We start from the raw sequence: 21,087 nt of genomic DNA, 5'->3' as shown, positions 1-21,087 counted from the left end.
CCTGCCTTGCAGAGGGATCAATGAAATAGATCCAAAAAGAGCTCGCTCCAGTGCTCAAGGAACAAATCCATTCTGACAGGCCAAGGTGTCCCTGGTGGCCCTGGTACCCAGAAATGCAGCTGCAGGCAAAGCCTGGATTCCCCAAGAAGCCACCCTGGGGTAGTGCTATCCAGCCCTGACTTCTCCCTCTTGTCTGAGGCTCCCTCAGTTCCAGGGCTCCAGAGCACACAGGCATTACCGGAAATGTAGCAGCCAGGACTCTTAAATGGCTTCTGCAGACTCCCTGCCTCTGCTCTGCTGGCCATGGCTCTTGGCACAGAGGGTTCAGTGCGTGGACTTTAGGGGAATCTCAAAATGGTTCCCAAAATATAACAGCAGTATCCTTGGCCCCCTGGCAAAGGCAACCAGCCTAACCACATCCCCTCCTGCCCTATGATCTCACAGTGTGACCACATCCCGCCTCCATGCGCTCAGTCCTTCCCTAGAGACAGCAGCTCACCCGTGCCAGGAGCACGAGAGCCCAGGGCATCAGGCAAAACTGTCCCCACCCCCTATTACTCCTCTAAGCACATCTGGAGCGTTTCTGATCCTGGGCTATCTGGCTCACTCCTGTGTTCCTATCTCCTGTGACAGGGCTGGACCCAGGTTGCTGCAATCTATAATGGCAGGCTGGCTAGGAAGGCTGGACAGGAGACAAATGGTGCATTTGCAGGTCTTGTGAGAGCTGAGCTGGTAGGGCTTAGGAACTGGCTGTAGCCTCCCTGGAAGCCTACACAGCCTTCTGGCGGCAGATGATTCACAGGGTCCCAGGCTGGGAGGCACGGCAGTTGAAGATCTGGTTATTCCCTCCCTGGCCTCCAGGCTGGGGGTGAATCATGGAGGACAAATGATGCACAGTCCCTTCTCCAGGTTTTCCAAGGTGAGGCTGCCACTGCTCATCCTAGATGCCCATTCTGGGGTCTCACCACTTGTAAGATCAAGAAGCTCTTTCTAACATCCAACAAAACCCCGCCTGTGCTGATCCGAATGCCATTTCTACTCATCCAGGCAACAGTATGAAGTAATCTCCTCCTGGCCATTGGACAAACAAACAAACAGGCACCTTTTATTCACTCTGGTTGGAGAAGCAGCCTTGGTGGGTGTGAGGGCCTGGGGCTGGCAGTGTCAGTGGAATCCCAGGCCTGACATTTACTCCAAGTGTCAGCAGCAACCTCACCTTCCCAAACCTGGGTTTCCTGTACTGCCTCGTGCTGACAAGACTCTTCTGGGCAAGGGGTCAAATGAAGCAGGGTGCTATGAATAATCACACAGGACAACAGGCCCCGGGGTCGGAGGGCAAGCAGTAGGTATGGCCCTCAGATTAAGGGTGAGAGCCAATGAGACAGAGTGCAGAGGGGCACATCAGTTTACAACAAATGCCAGCCGCTATTCCCAACAGCGTGGTCAGCTGGGCCCTCTTGGGACTTTTTCTTCATCTGACTCCCTCTTGCACCCTGGGTCAGCAGACAGCTTAGGTGCACTCTGCGAGCATGCCAGGCCCTTGCAGCAACAACCATTTGTCAGCGCTGAAGTTTCCACTGTTTCTCTTCTGTCCTGATGTTGGTCTAATGATCCTGACTCACATTCTTGTCCGTCAAACCCACTTGAGCACAGCTTGAGTTTCTAGCTTGCTAGAACCGGATATCTGGAGCTGGTGGGCACACGTGAGCCAGGTGGCAATTCCAGATGCGCTCGCTGCTTTGGCAGAGGCCTGCTTCTTGGTCCTTCTATGGGGCTGGGACACCTCTAGCCTGGACTTGTTCTCAGCCCTTGCTCAGGGACAAAGGGGGTGGTGCTGCCTGGGAAGGGGGTGTCTATGCATTCTCCAGGCAGGACCACACATGGCCTAATGAAGAAGCAGCTCCTGAGAGTGAGGCTTAATTTGGAGGTTTCCCTGCAGTCTGCAATCCTGGGTACCCCAAGAGTGCTCCTGTCCTCCTCCTGCCTGGAAGGTCAGAGAAAATTTTCTATTGGGTTTCCTGTTACTTTGGCACTTTCATAGCAGGTGTGCTTGGGGGTATATTCTGGGATTCTGTTGCCAGCTCTGCTATTTAGTAATACTGTGATTCGTGCAAATGATTCACAGTCTTTGAATCTCTCTAATTCCCTTACCGGCAAATGGGATGGCTGTCAGCCCTGCTGCCAGCCTTAACAGCATCTTTGTGGAGACTAGAAAATAGCTGTGATACTCATGCATAAGACCACAAATGTATGTTGTTCCCCTTCAAGTTTAAGAGTGTACAACCATGGCCACTATGCTGATGGCCAGGGCCTCCTCTCAGTGTTGTTGGGAGAACTGAGATGATGTATATATAAGTGCTGGCCATTGGCTATGGTTATCATTTTTATAATTTGAACTTTTCTCATTCCTAACCTTTGGCATGAGAACTCATAAGTAGACCTCAGGCCAGCACCTTCTGCCACAGGGCAGGACACAACTCCATTGTACCAAAATGTCACTTCTTCCCACAAAGTAGCCCATAGCCTAGGCTGTAGGGCTATGGTGGTGAGAGGGATGTGAACGCACAGTGTGTGGCCCTGCTACACAAGCCAAGCAGGGACACTCAGAAGCAGCCCCCCGAGGGAGGCTGGGTAGGACCGAGCCCTGGGGACTCTCTCTCCCTCTGTGTACAGGCTGTCACGCGGCATGGTCACCAGCCTCACTGTGGGGAGGGAAACCCTGCATGGTGGAAACTCCTCACAACACAATGTGGAAAAGCAATTCCAAGAGCCGTTTTTACTTTAATTTTGAAGCCAAAGAAAACAGTTGGATTTGCTTTTCTTTGTTGGTCATAGGAAGAAACTGAGGAGCTCGGCCTTGATAGGAACTGAGCTCTTCTCCAGGCCTAAGACAGTTGGAATGCTGGGGGGCGGGGGGGGGGGGTTACTTCTCTTGGGATGCAATTAGTTGAATAAATATCAAGAGAGCAAAAGTAAACACACTCATTACTGCCCATTCAGAACTGCCAGACTAGCAAAAGGCTTGGGGGTTGGAATCTTTAAGGAAAATAAATGCCTCAGAGGCCAAGGGCAGTGCAGGCCATGGCTCTGGGTATGAGGGGACTGTGCTCCAGCTGCTCAGCTTGGGCCCTTACCTGCCACGTGTTCTAGGGCAAGTCCCTTTGCCTGTCTGGGCTTCAGCACCTCCACTGATCAAATGTGGGGAATAACAAAATAACAACCCCACTGGGTTACTCGGGACAACATATGTCAGGCCCCGGGCACAGTGCCCAGTCCCTTCCCGACCTTTCTTTAAGTCAATCTGCTCCAAGTCACCCCATTAAGTCCAGGCCCCAAAGAGATGAGACAGTAAGACCCCAAATCTATTGAACAGCTTCAAGACTGGTCCCACTACCAGCAATGTGTTCTCAAGCCAGTCACCTGGCACTTTTGTGAGCTTTTGTTTCCTCACCTTAAAATGGAAATAATGCTAATAACTAGATCTGAATGTTGGAATGACTGAAGGGGACAATGTTTCCACAAAGGGCCTTGAAGACCCGAAGCCATGTGCAAGTGTGGGCTGTCAAGTTTGATTGACTTTTAACCTGACCATTGTAAGAAAGGCTCTTTTGAAACATCACAGTCTACGAGGGCACCCTGGCCCTGGCCTTGTCACCCTACAGTGGAGCAGGCAGCTAAGGCACTGTCAGGTAGCGGACTGCTTCTGGGCAAGGTGGCTTGGACCGGGATTGAGAACCTCCTCTGTGAAGTGTAGTAACAGTGGTACTGTTACAGGGCAGAGGCCTGCCACAAAACTGAGGCAGTCACTGAGATCTCTGCTTCAAACCCCAATTCTTGCAATCATGCCAGAAAGATTTCAGACATGTCACTCAGAATAACAGGCATGAGGTTACTGAAGGGATAGGAAAAGGGAAAAAGCAACACTCTCACAGGAGAGAGTGGATCCTCTCAGAGAGAAGGACAGTGAGCTCCTAATGCACTCCAGTTTTATTGGGAGTCCCTGGAAGTTTCCAGAAAGTCCCACCCAGATCCATCTCTTAACTTTTGACCAACAGCAGAATGAAATCAGACTTTCAAGTCACCACTGTCATGACTCTAGGTCACTTTGGCTCATGTTCTAATTGGAACCTGGGGAATTATACTTATCTCCCTGATTTCCATGATCTGGTCTGTGTAAGGGTCACAGAAGTCCACCCTCCCCACCCCACCCCCACACACACCTCAGGGTAACTTTGTTCTTATCAGCTTTTTGGCCTGCCTTTCTCCTGCAGATAACAGGTTGTTTGCTGAACAATGTAATATATGCTCTATTTAACAGAGGCTGCAGGTACATTGTTTTTTTTTTTTTTAAAAAAACAAAGCATGTGGGGGTCAGCACAGTGGATTCAGTTTATAAAACTGTTTCCTTAACTTTTGAGTTCCCTCTGCTCATGTCTCACTGTTCCCTGTCAGAATCTCCTCAGGGGGTGATTATAAGGGTCCAAGACAGTGGCACATTTTGCTGTTAATATTGTTACTGTCATTCTAATTCTAGCCACAGTGTTGCTAACATGTTGTTCCAATCTCTAGTTTCTGAAGTGCTTCCACTTTTCTCACCCGGTGTGCAACATGGGTGGGATTGCTGCATTTCATAGAAGAGGCTCAGCCTTCAGATTTCAGGCCCAAGTGCAAGATCTTTTCCAGGAGGGATACAAGAGCCCACACTTGGGAAGGCACTGAACTCAGACAGTGCAGCCCTCTGGGTCTGAGGCCTTGGGAAAGTTTGGAATTCAAGCCTTTCCTGGAGCCAGGTTGCCTCCCTGGGCCTTTGGCAGTATCTTGGCCCTGGCAAAGCAGCACAGAGGTGTTTGTCACCAGCCACAGCAGGTGAGCAGCCTGCAAGGTGCAGCAGGCCTGCCCTAGCCTGGGGGTGGCTCTTCCCCATTGTTTTGGGCAGGCATGGCCACCTGTATGGGAGGGAGTGGCCAAGGCACGATGGAAACCAGGCAAACACTTGCAAACCAGCCGTTTCCACTGACGTCACTGCAGTCCCACCTCCCAGCAGAACCCAAACCAGAAGCTCTCAGACACCTCTTTCCAGCTGGCCAGAGAGGCCTGAGCCCGCCTGTTGGTAGGGACCATGAATAGGCTTTGGCGTTCAGTGGGATATTGCTTGGCATGGCCCTCAGGCACAGGGTCTGCTCTGTACCTGCCTGCTGGCTGGCACAAGATCGAGAAACCCCAGGGAGTCCTAGGTGGGACACAATTTTTGGTCCTGTGGCATGGCTAGTATTTTAGCACAGAAGAATGTGAAACTGGAAAGTGGTCACGCTAATGTCTGTTTTACTACTAACCATCAGGTTAAGCCCATTTCCGCACAGTTCTAAGAGTTTGGAGGTTTGTGTCCATCAGACCAGGACTGAGCCCTGGTTGTGCCAACTTCCAGTTTTGTGATCTTGGGCAAGTCACTTAGCCTCTGGGTCTCCTCTCAGTTTCCTCCTCTGTAAAATGGAAATAGCAAGTTTACCATTGAAGGACACTGGGTGAATCAAAAAAGTAGCCCGGGGTCATACCAAGCACACTCAGTAAACAGATGTTCTGGGTGCCCAGATACCTCCCCTGGGCAGCTCTGGCTCCCTCAGGCAGTCCCTTGTCAGGGTGCCTCAGCTCCTCAGATCCCTCTCCATAGCACTCCTACCACACAGCACCTGTTCGGGGTGTATATTTTTTTGCATTCTGTCAACAAATATTTATATTCCAGGCCACGTGCTAACAGAGCAGTGGACAAAACTAACCTGTCCTGCCTTCATGGGGCTCACGTTCAAGGGGCCGGGGTGGGGGCAGCATACATCTGTTAAGATAAGGACTGTGGAGGGGGAGGGTAAAGAGGTCACCATCTTAAATAAGTAGGCAGGCTCTCCTGAGAAAGGTGGTATTTCAGCGAAGATCTGCAGGCTGTGAGGTGGAGTAGTGAAGAAGGGGGCAGAGGTGCTCTGGGGAGGAAATGGCAGATACAGGCCCCAGTCAGAGGTGTGCTTGGTGAGCTGCAGGATGGGCCAGGGGCTGGAACAGGTGATAAGGAGCACCAGGGTCAGAGACGAGACCTGGGGCCAGGTCAGGGAGGACCTCAGAGTCGTCAGCTTCACTTCAACATGGGGAGCCATCCCAGGGGTCGGAGTAGAAGAGCGAGCTGATCTGACTTTTGTGAAAGGATCCTCTGGCTGCTGGGTTGAGGATAGACTTTAGGGTGGGCAGGGGCAGGGGAACAGTCACTGGCTGTTGCGAACACTTGGATTTAGAGGAGCTCTTGGACCACTGCAATAACCCAGGTGGAGGAGGCTGCACCAGGGCAGGGACAGGAGTGGGGAGAAGCTGTAGCCTTCTGGAGTGTTCCTAGGATATTGCCATCAGCATTTGGTGGTAAAGTAGATGCGGGGAATAAAAGATAGAAGGGACTTGAGGACAACGTCGGGTTTTTGGCCTGAGCACTAGAATGCAGTTACCATTTACTCACAGAGGAACAACAGGAAGAAGTAGCTGGGGGGAGAGACGGGAAGAAAGAGGATATGCGGAGTCTTGAGATGCTGAGTAGACAGTCAGAGAAAACTATCAAAGGGCAGCGGGGCAAGGTCTGAAGCCCAGGGCAGAGCCCAGCTGGAGACACACAAGCAGATGTGAGCTACGCTGGAAGGTAACTGCACCTAGAGGAGATTTCCAAGGTAAAGAGAGTCTGGGACAGAGCTCCTGGCCCCTGACATGAAGAGGACAGGCCTGAAGAAGCCAAACAGGGGCAGTTGGGGAGCCAGAAAGATAGGCGGCTCCAAAAGGAAACCCAAGAGGGGAGCTGCCAATTCTGCCCACAGGGCTGGCAGCAAATACCAATGAGAACCAGAGCAGGCCATTCCACCCAGCAGGTTGAGGCACTGGTGACCTGCTAGAGTACCCGGGGTGCTGGAGAGGGGCAGGGCTGACGGGTGGGTTCAAGAGGGAACAGGGAGAGCTTTCAAGAACCCTGAGTACAGGAAGCTCTTTGGAGAGCTTTGCCCAAAAAAGGGGGGCAGAAGAATAAAATAGTATCTGTAGAGGGGCTGGGAGGTCAGGAGAGGATCTTCTGTAAGTTGAAGCAGCAGCAGCAGGAGTGAAGGAAGAATGAGATGACAGGGGAGGCAGCTGGAGCAATGCCCCCAGGGGCCAGAGGAGGGACCAGTGCACATCCTCCCCTCTCCTTGGCCTGCCAACTCCTGCTCATCCCTAGAGGGTCATTGTGAAGGTCACTTTCTCAGGGAAGTGTTCCTGACCCCTCCAACGAGGTCAGTACCCCTTGTGGCCTTTCACAGCACATGATGCTTCTGCTCCCAGTGCCTGAAAATTCTGATGTTGTGGAGGCCCCGTGAGGCCCACAACCAGTCGTGAGGGCAGGGGCTGGCTGGCACGCTGCTCGGTATACTGTAATATTCAGTGGATGTCAGGATAAATGGAACAAGAACAGAACTGAAGCAAATCTGGAGACATGTGTCTGTTCTGTGCTCCCATTTGATATAATGACGTTACAATGATCAGGACTGTGCAGTCACTGGCTGTTACAAATATTTGGATTTAGAAGAGCTCAGTTGTTTGTTCCTGTTTGGGACTCTGTAGCCTAGCTAACGCACAGACCAGAGCCATGTGACCGGACACATCCTTCTACTGACACTGTCCACTACAAGCCCAACACATTCCATACTATGTCTAGTAATCCATTCATTTAACAGGCTGAAAGCCTGCTCAGTGCCATGGTCTAGGGAAACAAAGTTGAGTCAGACGTAGTATCTGCCCTCATGGATCTCAGGTCCAAAAGAGGAGACTATTTAGCAGTGTGACAGATCACACCTGTAACAGGAGCTTCAGGGGAAGGCTCAGGATGAGGCGATATGACAGTCAGAGGATTGCAAGACAGACTGTGCCTCCTCTTTCCCACTTCAAGCTTGCCTAGAGGTGGCTCTCAGGCTCCAGGAGTGGCAGGATCAGGACCCTGACATCCAAATGTCCAGGTCCTCCTTTTCCTCTCTACCTTGCTGGGCCTGCTGTCTCTTATCACTTCCAGAATGGCTCCCCTGCTCCCCAACTCCAGGAGAATAGAATGTAGCCTCCCAAAACTGTATTTGGGAAATGCTCCACCTGGCAAGAAGGCTAGGACCCTGATGGCACTGGTTACTGGCAGGAATCGAACTGTCACTGATTCTCCCCTCTGTTTACTTTCAGGGTTTCATAGAATCCATTCACAAAGAATAACCACCACATTGCAAGGACCATGAGGCCACTGTGCATCACGTGCTGGTGGCTGGGACTGCTGGCCACTCTGGGAGTTGCTGCAGGCCCCGAGGATGGTTTCGAGGGCACAGAGGAGGGCTCACAGAGAGAGTTCATTTACCTCAACAGGTACAAGCGGGCGGGTGAATCCCAGGACAAGTGCACCTACACCTTCATCGTTCCCCAGCAACGGGTCACAGGTGCCATCTGCGTCAACTCCAAGGAGCCAGAGGTGCTCCTGGAGAACCGCGTGCACAAGCAGGAGCTGGAGCTGCTCAACAGTGAGTTGCTCAAGCAGAAGCGGCAGATTGAGACCCTGCAGCAGCTGGTGGAGGTAGACGGCGGCATCGTGAGCGAGGTGAAGCTGCTGCGCAAGGAAAGCCGCAACATGAACTCACGTGTCACGCAGCTCTACATGCAGCTCCTGCATGAGATCATCCGCAAGCGGGACAACGCACTGGAGCTCTCCCAGCTGGAGAACAGGATCCTGAACCAGACGGCTGACATGCTGCAGCTGGCCAGCAAGTATAAGGACCTGGAGCACAAGTACCAGCACCTGGCCACACTGGCCCACAACCAGTCAGAGGTCATTGCTCAGCTTGAGGAGCACTGCCAGAGGGTGCCCGCAGCCAGGCCTGTACCCCAGCCGCCCCCTGCCACCCCACCCCGGGTCTACCAGCCACCCACCTACAACCGTATCATCAACCAGATCTCTACCAACGAGATCCAGAGTGACCAGAACCTGAAGGTGCTGCCACCACCTCTGCCCACCATGCCTGCCCTCACCAGCCTTCCATCCTCCACTGACAAGCCATCAGGTAAGTCTTTCTGAGATCCCATCCCACGTGGGCCTCAGAGCCCGGTACCAGGCTTCCCTTGGCTGTGACCACAAGTGGGGGAAGAGGCACAGCCAGTTGAGATCAGGCCAAAGACTTGCACAATTCTCTGGCAATCCCTTGGGCAGGCCACTGGAGCCAGCGGGGTAAGGGGAACTACATTGCTTTGATGGATGTCTAAAGGTAGAACCGGGAAATGGGGCAGACACCCCCTGGCTTCTGAGAGAAGAGAAGGGAGGCTCTTACTCCCCAGGCTCTGTAGGAGATGCTCTGTGTTGGCAGCTGGGATGTCTCTCCTGCAGGCTTAGGGATAGGTGGGGCCCAGAGCTGGCACTTTCTAAATGTCATCCCAGAACAGCAGGCCAAGGGAAAGAGCATCATTACAGTAAAGGTAGGTTAATACCCTGCAAGGCTGGGGATTGGGAAAGTGCGCTTCTCAAATCCCTGAGTTTCCTACAGTCTGCTGGGCCTGAGATTTTCAATGAGGCTTCCATATACTTTTAAATATACATTTTACCCCAAAATACAGTAATTCTCAGAACACTGTGATGGAGGAGAAATGGGGTCTCTGGTGGGTTTGGGAAATTTAACCAAGACATGGGCACTGGATGCCTTCAAGCGCATTACCTGATATGTCTTGCAGGTCCTTGGGAGCACTTCTGTTAAGTACCTTGCCCACAGGCTGAGGAGGGCAGGCTGCATTTGAGTTCAGGCCTCTTCACTTTAACTCTTAAGCTGACTCTTCTGTGTGAAAGGACTCTGAGAATCCTCAGTCTGGGTGGAGTGGGCCAGAAACCCCTCCTGCCAGAGCTTGGCCTCTCATTTACCCAGGAGGCAGCAACACTCCCAGTGGGCTGCCGTGAGAGGCAGAGTCATCTCCACAAGAGCAAACCACATATCTGCTCCATGGCAGTACTTTGGGTATTGCTTTGTTGTATAAGCAGGGAAGTATTTTTACTGAAAATACCCTATTTCATATTTTTAAAAGTAATCACCAGAACTAGGAAGAGCATTCTCTTCATATATCTGAGGAGCTGAACCTGCATGCCCGAGGATGGCCAGTGGGCAGGACAGAGCTTGCTGTTTGCCCAAGGTCAGTAGGGATAGAGGGTAGCTAGGCACAGGGCAGAGGATCTGTCATAACATCTCGTAGGACAGACTGGACTGGGCATGGGGGTTAAGAACAGGTGCCTTGGAGAGAACTGACCTGGTTTAGAATCCTGCTTCCTCCACTGACTAGTTCTAGGACAAGTCACTTTGTCCCTCTCAACCTCAGCTGCCTCACCTAAAGCTTCTGATAGATTCTATTTTAATCTATCCTCAAATGACAGTTCTATAAAATCAAACACTATAAAACCTGTGCTTATTTTTCTGTTTGTTTTCTGTGGTGCTGGGGATTGATCCCAAGGCCTTGTGCAAGCTAGGCAAGTGCTCTACCACTGATCTGCACCTCCAGCCAAAAACTGCTCTGTGTCTTCATCTTAAAACCAGGAGACTAAAACAAACAATCCCTCTTGAACTCTGGCATTCCAAGGCTGATGACTGATCTATCTGTACACATGCCTGTTTTACATCAGAAGCTCCAAAAGAGAGGGTAGGGTGTGTTAATAGGTCTTTACTAGAATACCTAGAAGGTGAAATGTGCCATTTGGGCACCAAATGAAGCTCAGCTGAATGTGATCATAAACCTGACATGAGTCAGGCTGGCCTCAGTGACTATCCAGAAGGTCTCCACTTGCCTAAACATCTCTAGTTTCTAGTTCAACATTCCTAGGCTTAAACTAAGCTGGTAGATTCAGAGTGAAAGAATAAAGATCTGAGTTTGCACCCAGGCTCCACCCCTTGTTAGCTGTCTGCTCATGAGAAAATTATTTAACTCTTCTGAGCCTCAGATTTCTCTCTGTAAAATGTGACAAGTGCCATAACCACTGGGTCACGTGGTGGACACTCAGCACAGCCAGCAGGGAATGCTGTGCTTTTGTGGTGCTGCCACAATGCTGAGTCTGGCTTCCTGCTCTTCATGGCACTAGGCTCGGGGAACCAGTGAGAAATGTTGTCCCTGCTCACAGGAACTCAGTCTGGGGGAGGTGGCAGGTGCATGACTGCATCTGGGATCTATCCAGTGCTCATCATTTCTATTCCCTAAAAGCAGCACTTCAGTTATAACAAAGGATTTCTCTGGGTGGGGGGAGCATCTGGTGAGGCAAAAATTTCCAGATCATTGTGAGAATTTATGGGGCCAGCATAACAGAGAACTTAAAAGCAGTGATGCAGTGAGCCAACTCCAGCTGGGGGAACTGACCCCGGAGTGCTAAGAGCCCCTCAAAGGGGGAGTACGAGGCACTGGGGACACAAAGGTAGCATGACTGAGTGTGCCCTGAGGAGAGGGGAAGACTGCACAGAGATGGGACCTCTGTGCTGCATTTTGAAGGATTTGTAAGAGTTCAAGAAGCAGACCTGGGAGTTGGGAAACCTAGTTACTGGTGGGTCCCTGAGAGAGAGATGGGTCTGTGCAAAGACCCAGGGACACGGCCCTGCTTCTGGCCTCCCAAAGGATCCCAACCTCCTGCTGCTTCATATTCCAGCATGATCTGAAGCACAGGTAAGGGAGGATGTGGGCTGCTATGGATCCAAGGCTCCTACCCTCACTGCACCCTTTCTGTCCCACTTGAAGAAGCACCTGGTGTGGGATGGCATGGCAGTGTGATCTCATCCCATTATGGAGATGGCTGAGGGCACATTTATTATTTATTTATTTAAGCAAAGCCTCCCCAAATGTTGGTGCATGATCCTTAGTAGCAAATTTCTTGTGGCCTATCTTACCACTGAGCTCCCACACAAGCAGACACCAAACTGTGAGGGGGAAGCAGATGGTTTCCTTCTACCGCGCATCTGCCTAGCCAATCGGCAGAGGGCTCTTATCTGAGCTTGGGCAGGTTCTAGTCCCTGAAGACAAAACCCTCTCTGTGCTCTCTCCCAACAGAGCCTTTATTCCCAGTGACATAACTCAGCCAGAAACACCTTTGCAATTAGACACCTTTGTACCCAGACCTCTGCAGCCTCCAGAGCTTTCACCCAGCAACCCCAGAGCCACTGCTCTTTACCCCATTGTTTGGGGCACTGAGTCCACAACACGCCCTTCTCTAGGGGACTGAGGCAGCCCTGGCTCCTTATCTGAAGCTGCATTCACTGGCCTGTTCCTGGCCACACTGAGATAGTAGCAGGCTGGCGCCAGGCCAGGGGGCCTGCTGAGAGCCAGGGTGAAAAGCCCAAGCAGCTTCTGGCTTCCCTGGCTCCTAACCTGGACTCTGTCCTGCCTCCCTCAGGGCTGGCCAGACCTACCTGGGGCATTTGGTTGGGATGAAACTTGTGATGAGGCCTGGAGACCTCTCCCTATGCTCCTGCTGCTGCTGTTAAAGGGGACAGCTGCAGGGATCATTCCCTAACAAGCAAAAGAAAGAGGAGGGTGGACTCTGGACTTACCCCAGAGGCTGACAGGGAAGGACAGTTAGTGCTGCCACAGCACAGTGAGTCCCTGTTGGAAATGAATTTTCCTAGCAGGAGTGGGCACTTTTGTCATTTTTCTCTCCTGAGACAAAGGACACAGCAGCTCAGTTGGTTTCTCAGTGGATAAAGGAGGAGCCATAAAATTATAAAGTAGCAGAACCGTCAGGGTCCTTTGGATTCCCCAGCACCACTTCCTATCACAGAACTTGACCATGTAGAGCTGAGATCGGTCCCTGGACTTGAAACTTCCAGGACACTGAGGTTCAGAGAGGTCAAGAAACTTAGTCAAGATGAGACAGATAGTAAGTAGCTCAGCAAAGCTCAAACCAGGTCTGTCCTAACGACTCTGGGACTCTGAGCAGCTGGAGGGGCACCAGTGTGAAAAATTGCTCTACAACATTTGCCATGGCCCAGCCACCGGGGACCTACCTGACCTTCTGTCACTGTTTCATGGTACTGGGTTCCAGGGCAGCCCCTTGAAAAACAGCTCTCAAAAGAGCTAGTGGATGTGTTGTTGGAACACTCATGGTGCTGACAGTCCAGAAGCTGCCCAGTGAGACCACTAGGACCACCCCTCCCCCAGCCCAAAGAAACAGGGGAGTGCAGCCATGGAAAGAGCCACACAGCCCTGGCTCCTGGGAAATGAGCCAGTGGAGGCTGCAGACCAATCTCATTTAACTATCAAATCTGGACACACCTGAGGGGTTCATTCTACTCCACATTTCAGTGGATATCTGTCTTTCAATGTACAGCCAAGCTTAAAGTCCTGGCATCTTTAAATCTTAGTTCTCCAAGAATAGAATCAGTCACTGTAGTCTTTCCTCCAGATCACACTGCTTCACAGCACAGGGCACATGTGGAGATCATCCCTCTCTCATCACAGGCATCTAGGGCTGGGGGGACGTGGACAACTTGAACAAGAGTGTTTAGAGAGTTCAAGCAACTTAGCTAAGATGACATAGCTAGCAAGTGGCACTACCAAGGCTCAAAGCTAGGCAGATTTCTTCCCTGTATTTTATCTCCACTCACCCTTTATGCTAGGAAATATGCCCATTACATCATGGTTCCTTAGCATGTTGGAATGATTTGTAACAGAGAAGGAGGTATACGGCACAGTGGCTTCCATTCTTTCTCGAAGTCAAGCAAGCATTAGTCCAGAGGGAAGAGGTGCTGGCCCTGTAGGCAGATAGGTCAGCTTGGCAGCCTGAGCTCCCTGGCCTGAGTACCACAGTGAGCTGGAGAGGCCTGAGGTGCAGTGCTGATGTCAATAGGGGTGACTGTGGCTATACTTGATTTCAATTTAGCCTTCAAGGTTGCAGAGGCCGAGGGGAAAGCCACACAGGTCTCCTATCTTGAGCCTGTGCTGTTCCCACTGTACTCCCCTCTCACCAGCCCCTAGTAAGCTGTGCACCTCTACCCCCAGTGAGACTTCCACAGCCCCTCCCTGTCTAACCTCTTTTCTTCTTTGTTTTAAATCCTTATTTCTCTTCTTGCCCACCTGTACCACCAGAAACCTAAAGAAGAGGGGTTTTAAGATGATGCTTTTTCTAAAGTGTTTTATTAAACATAATAAGATTCCCAGTTCATTGCAAACTACATAATGCAGTGATGCTTCAAAGTGCGTTCATTCTTTGCTAGCTTCTTGCTCAACAAAAGCCACAGGAGGAAGAGGGTTCCAGAGCCATCCTCCTCCTCCCTCCCCACTCCTCTGGTGGCTTGGGGGAACTGATCACAAAGAGCTTTTGAGTGTGATGGAAAGCTATTCCTCCAGGCCTCAGGCTGTTTTCCAAGGATGACATTGGGCTAAATGCTGTGGTATTTGCAGCCACAGGAGATAAACTATCAACTTGTTACTGTTAGAAGCATGGGGATTTGGCATCTCATGACTTGGAAATCCTAACAGTTTGGCATTTGGCAAAATGGAAGTAATCTAGAAAATCCTGGAGATCAGGCATCTGTGGCCAGCTTGCTACTCACACTGATGGGCTGTCGTGGCAAGCTTAACATAGCAGACTGTATCATAACCCTGAGAGGCCGCCAACATTTTTTTTTTAAAGACAAAGAAAGCAGAATTAAGTTAGCATCATATTTCTGAGTGTCTAAAATATCACTGGTTGAATTTGTTGACACCAACGGCTAGGTTACTATCGTGAAAGTAATGATGTGCACCTTCAGTGACTTCTACACACATCAACGAGGTCTGCAGTCACAGGAACCTACTTGTGGGATGCTAGAGATGGTCTTTCCCCAGTCCCCTGCCTCAGCCTCAGCCTTCCCTGGGATGAATCTGGAGAAGAGTAGTTGACACTAAGCTGAAGATACTTTGCTTAGTATCTCAAGATCAGCTGATGAAGTAGTTGTAGGTTATCCTTTTTGTGTGTGTTTGGTGCTGGGGATTAGAACCCAGGGTCTTGTGCAAGTGAGGCAGGCACTCTACCAACTGAGCTATATCCCCAGGCTCCACCCCTTTCTTGTTAAGTGAATAAATAAATTTCACTTAATAGATTTTTTTAAAAAAATACAATAATTTAAGTTAAAATTACTATATATGCAGAGAACAAGTTTGTAAGAAGAGAATTTTAGTTTAAATGACAAATATATTTAAATTATTTTTCTCTAAATGTTAAAATTAAGTATCTTAGTATGGTATTTCTAGAGTAATTTCTAAAAGAACAGAAAGGGTGACCATCTGGCCCCAGATACCATGTACCAACTTCCCGCTATAGACAGTCCAGTCTCCCCCACAGAACAGAAGTCCTTTGCCAGGGTTTGGTTGGGATGCTGATGATCAGCTGCTGTGGGGCCCATTTCCAGATGGTTCTCAAGCTAGAAAGGACAGAAGGAGGGTGAGAAAGAAACTGTGGATTGGACTGGTGAGAAGATGCAGCCTGGAAAGATCCGATGAGGGCTCCCTGACCTGACCAAGTGTCTACCCCAGAAAAGCCCACAGCCTAATGGGGAATCAGGAGCCCCCTTCCCCCAAGGCTAACACAGTGTGGTAACTGCAGCACAGTACGCAGGAGTAACCTGGGCCTGGAAGGCAGACCTGAGCTCCAATTCCAGACCCTGCACTTCAGGCCCAAGCGTGTAACCTCCTCACTGCAGGGCCTCAGGAGGATAGAACAAAACATGGGATGCCTAGCAGGTGAAGGCTCGCCACATATGGTAGTCATCATCTCTACTAAATTCCTAGAGATAAACATAAGGCATTTTGGACATCTAAGCAGGACTCAGTACCTCCTGTGGGGATGGGAAAGGATTCCTGGAGGAGGCAATGAAGGTAGCAGGGCCTTGCAGATATGCTCACAGAGTCTCTGCCAGCAACTGTCAGGAGTTTATGGAGACCAGGCTTGGTGCTGGGCAAGTGCCCTATTTTGTGAAAGAGAAAAAGGACGTAATGCTCAATTATATACCAAGTGGCTTGTGGTTGAGCCGCAGTAAAATGACAGAACAGAGTATGAAGAGGGGTTTTAAGTGTCTGGAAGATGAAAAGGTGATGGATAAAGTCAATCTTGGTTCTTTAAGAAGTCAAGGAAGCTGGTCGCCTTCCTTGGAAAAGGTTAACAGGTTGGCCAACCACAGGACTGTGGAGCACTGTCTAGCATCTGTGGGTTGGTTCAATTCTGGGTCTGATAAGTCCTCCCAAGATGTTCCCACTTTGAACTGAGAGCCCTGGTCATCCTTAAAGTGTCCTAGGGGTGGGGTGGGGGGCTCTGTGCATCATCCACAGCCACATCCAGTCTCAGGCACCTGTAACGGCATCCCTTAGGGAGCCCCAGGGCTCCCCTCTCACCAGTCCCCAGCAAGCTGTGCACCTCTACCCCCAGCGAGACCTCCATAGCCCCTCCCGGTCTAACCTCTTTTCTTCTTTGTTTTAAGTCCCTGTTTCTCTTCCTGCCCACCTGTACCACCAGAAACCTAAGAGTGGGCACATGCTTCTTAGTGTACTTTGGAAAGCAATATTGTGACGCCTGTTTATCTTGAGGTCAAACCAATACAAACAGAACCCCCTTAAACCCTTCATGGGCCCTAAGAGCTCTTGGAAGGCCCCAGACTATATCAAGTGCATTGAAGCCACACCCACCCGGCCATCTCACATATCTAATATAATTTTTACTGTAACAATCTTGAAAGTATTTGAATAATTTTGCTTTTGAAATTATTTGGCTAAGAGTAACTCAATTAATTTATGGTTAACTCTGATTTCTCAGCAAACAGCAGGCATGTTCAGAAATTCATGGGAAGTGAGAAAAAATTTAACCTACAAATTGTTTTCAAAAGTAATAACATTTTTATGAAAGTTAAATTTAACAATTAATGAACTTGACAAGATGTTACACTTCGTAGAAATTTAATTATATACCAATAAATTTCAATTTTGTAGTTTTCTTTTCATATTTGACAGCCAATAAGTATTTTTTAAGGCCTCAAACCTTTTCATAAACTCCTGAAAAGGCACTGTGCCCACCACCTGAGGACTAAAGCAGCTCAAGAGCGGGCAGAGCACTTGGACCCTTTCCCTGGAATGACTGGAAATGGCATTCATGATGTAAATGCTGAGGCTCTATAAGAACTAGAGGCCTTTGGCATAAGCTATTTCTGTATTCAGGTAATTGTTTTGGACTCTGGTTCAGTAAAAATTAATGGCTGACATAGAACATACATGGTCATCATCAAACTATTATTCCACCAAGCTTCTGGATAAATGAGTCTTGAGCAATGACAGATAGACTGGTCATCACAGACCCTGCCCAGTGCCTGTCCTGCCCTGGTGGGACTCTCAGGAATTCTGCTCCTGGCTAGGGTGGGACTCACACCTAACAGCCCATGTGCCCTGGCACTCAGGATGGATAAATGTGAACAGGAAACTCCAGATCCAATTTTAACAACTAGTCACTTCGGTTAGGAATATGTTTCCGGGAACAGAAAAATGACTTTTTGGAGAAAGGCCATCAGTAAGAATAATTGAAAACCCACATACAGTTCTCATGCAAAAGCAGGTGACTTGGTGATATCACAGAAGCCTCTCCCCAGGGGTTTAGGGACTAACGCATTCATGGGAGCAGCTCCCCATGATGTCAGCACAGGCTCCAGGGTCCTCTACATGGCCAAAGGTGGTTGGGTTCTTAGGTTTGGGGCTGGGCTTAGGAAATGAAAAGTCGGTCAACTGCTGGCCAGCGCGGCTCATGACCCAGAGGGCCTCTGCCCCTCTTGCTGTTCCTCAGGGGGAGCTGCAGTAGCTCTGCTCATATATTCATGGTGTGGGGAGCCCTCAAGGAAAGCTGCTGCAGTTCGTGAACCCATTTCAATGCTGGGGCCTAGGTGGGTGAGCTGGCCTGACACAGGTCCAGCCCAGACCACAGAAAGCAAAGAGAAGAGGAAGTTACATGATGGCCTGGCCTGGCCTGGCTTCTGGCTCTAACTTGCCTTTACCAGAAAGGCCCTGACTGGAGGTGAACACTGCATTGGCCATCAGTGAAATATGGTTTCCTGGGCGGCTGGTGTCTTGATGCCTCTATCCAGAACACCAGAGGAGGGGAAGCAAAGGGGGGCTTGGCAGTTACCAGGGCTGACACTGGGGTTCGAGAGCCCAACACCTATATCTCTGCAGGAGGGATGTGCCAGCATTCCTTCTCTTCCTGGCCCCAGGTCCTGTGTCCTTCCTGTGCCCTTGCCACCCCTCTAGGGAACCACACTGGCTTGGTTCAGCCATGGCAGCTGCATGGCCCTTCACGTGGAACATTCCAGCTGTGGTGTAAATGTGGTCTTTATAGAGGTGAGGTTGGGGCACGTACACTGCTCTGGGCCTAGGTGCTGCCGAGTTAGTATTGGCCTGGTTCTCTGGACAGAGCCGCCCTCTCAGAAGGGGAGCCAAGTCAAATAGTGCCTGGCGCTCGAACTGTTCTGGAGGGAGGGTTTCGCCCACTGCACGTCAAAAATTTAGCTTCCTTGACAAAAAAGATTTCCATTCTTTATTTCAATACATCTTTGTGGCCTTTTCCACTGAAACTCTGACTTTTAAACTATGCCTGTGAAAAATATCTATTAGCAAATAGCTTTATATTTAGTCTTGGAAATTCAAAATATACAGTGATGTTTATGTTTGTGTTTGTGTGTATATGTGTGTGAAGTGGGTGGGGAGGGAGAGGAAGAGACAACAGAGACAGAGGAAAGGGTATGAACAACTTCCACCATGTCAGCTTTCACCTATAACAGGAGGAAAGAGACTGTGCTGAGCACCAGCTCAGGCTGGCCTCTTGGCTGCTCCACGTTGGTGAGACCCTTAGGATAGCCAGTGCTCCTTCCCCATTATACAAGAGAACTTGAAGCTCAGTGAGGAAACTGCCCAAGTCATATTGTGAGTAGGTGAAGCTACCAAGATCTGAGCCAGTGACTCGTGACTCCAAGTTGGGAGTCCCTTCTTCAGCGCCACACTTGCTCAACCATGGGCCTCCCCTAGCTCCCAGGGGCATTATGTGTAACAACCTGCATATTGGCCTTGTGTTATTTATGTTACAGTTGCAGAATTCTGGACACACTGCACATGACAGGTGTGCCATTGCATCACTCCCCTGCTGCAGCTGTAGGTTGCCCATCAAATCAGGAGGCTTGGGCTTGGCTATTTTAATGCAGCCATTATTTCATTGCTGCCAGTTTTTCAATGCAACCTATTTTTTGAACAAATTTCCCTCATTGTTTACATTTTTTACATTTGCCACAGTGTCTCTATGTAAGGAAAGGAATGTATATGGATGTGTGAGATTTGGTGGAGGTCTTCGAAGGAGAACTGTTTGGGGCTTCAGTTTTTTTTTATTTTATTGCTTCTTTTCAGTTATTTATGACATTAGGATTCATTTTAACATAATTATAAAAGCATGGAATATAATTTGCTTTATTTCAGTTCCTGGTACTCCCCCCACCTTTGGCCGCTGTTCCCTTGCCTTTGCTCTACTGATCTTTCTGCTATATTATAGAGTGTGTGTATTTTTTTAATTAGCATCTTGTGAATGTATGTGATGGTGAGAACTACAGTGGTATATTCATGCATGTGCACAGGGGCACAGTTCTTGTTGAAAGCCAACAGGCCTGAGTATCAAAGAACAGGCTGCAGGGATATAAGAGAGTCTTATCTAACAGCATGAAATGCAAAATGCTTCCTGATTTATACCTGCCCCATGACTCTAGAAGGACATAAATTAGAAAATTACTAGATTTGCCTAAAAAAAGAAAAACAAAAGATGAAACTTCTCCATCATAAGATACTTAAAATAGTTGAAAAGTGTGTAAAGGATATTAAGAAGTCAATAGGAAAAAAAAAAAAAAACCCAAAGCAGACTTTTTAAAAAGGGGTTTAACAGCTTGCCAAAGAAGAACTGTTTTTATTATTATTTTTTTTGAGCTGGATGACTACCAGGTTAAAAAAATAAAAATTTTTAAAAAGTAGTCCTCAGGACAGAGATTGTAGCCTGGGCCCCCAACCCTCAAATTCACTCTGGTTGGGGGAAAACAAGAGTGCTTTGGAGTCAGGACTCTGGACCACCCAGACCATCTGAAGACAGACTCACCCTGCACCTTACTGGCTTTGTCACCTAGGGATCCCTTAATGTCTCAGGGGCTCTGCTTTCTTCATCTGTAAAATGAGAAGCCTGCTGCCACCTCACTGGAGTGTGGGTAGAGGGAACATCCAGACAGGGCTTGCCCTGAGCCCAGCACATGTGTTATCTACTGTTATTATTCATTGTTATTATTACTATTCCAGACAAGACTCTTTTAGAGCTCGCGGTCATAACCTAGGGCTTGAGGGTCCATTTACCTTCTGTTCTGGAAACTATACAAAATTATGTGAGTCTGTGCATTTTTCTAGAGAGTCTAGAACTTTCCCCAAATTCCTAAAGGGATTGGAGACCCCAAAACATTTAAAAATACTTTCTTTTTAAAAGGAACCCTTTGTAGGAATGCCAAAGGTAAAGCTGAAGCCATGAAGGAACATAGGCTTGTGCCACAGGACTCACCTGCTACCTCTCACTGGCCTCCAAAGGCTCCCTACGTGGTAACCCCTTCAAGGACAGCCTCTCTACTGCATGAGAGCCCACGAGCCCAGTGGCTCTGCAGGAGAGGCCCGTGGCTTGGTTAAGTGATGTTATTTTGCAGGCCCTGGGGATCTTCCATCTCCAGCATGAGCATCAACCGCCCCTTCTGCATGGCTGACCTGGCGAGGAGCTGGGCGGCCTCCCACGCCCACTGGCGCTCTGCTCCAGCTGTTAGAGACAGACTCCTATTCTCTGCCTTGGTCCCTGGAGCATGGACCAAACACAACCAAAACCTTTTTCTCCTTCCTGAATGTTCTTCCTGGAGGTCTGGCCTCCCTTCCCAAGGGCCAAGGGCAGGAAGGGAGGACACAGCCACTGGTGCCATGCCTTGTGCTGGGGTGGGATGCATGGGGGCCCGGCCCCGGGCCTCATATGGGAGAAGGCTG

General features: G+C 49.6%; 2 protein-coding genes across 26 annotated transcripts in view; one reads left to right on the top strand and one right to left on the bottom strand.

Moving 5' to 3' along the window:
- Positions 1-21,087, bottom strand: part of Ralgps1 (Ral GEF with PH domain and SH3 binding motif 1) — a 246,469-nt gene that overhangs the window by 86,247 nt on the left and 139,135 nt on the right. The window lies entirely within an intron of this gene.
- Positions 1-21,087, top strand: part of Angptl2 (angiopoietin like 2) — a 34,910-nt gene that overhangs the window by 5,408 nt on the left and 8,415 nt on the right. Inside the window, exons 1-2 of one of the 2 annotated variants that reach the window (XM_078048238.1) lie at positions 6,584-6,698; positions 8,221-9,086. In XM_078048238.1, the coding sequence (XP_077904364.1) occupies positions 8,270-9,086 (817 nt within the window). In that variant the 5' untranslated portion in view covers positions 6,584-6,698; positions 8,221-8,269. Of the gene's footprint in view, positions 1-6,583; positions 6,699-8,220; positions 9,087-21,087 lie in introns of those variants that run through there. The other variant, XM_005320978.4, reaches the window with a different exon arrangement.

This window comes from Ictidomys tridecemlineatus, chromosome 4 (genome assembly GCF_052094955.1).
Source record: "Ictidomys tridecemlineatus isolate mIctTri1 chromosome 4, mIctTri1.hap1, whole genome shotgun sequence".
NCBI lineage: Eukaryota > Metazoa > Chordata > Mammalia > Rodentia > Sciuridae > Ictidomys > Ictidomys tridecemlineatus.
Note: the sequence above shows the minus strand (reverse complement) of the source record. Positions and strands in the feature narration are given on the sequence as shown.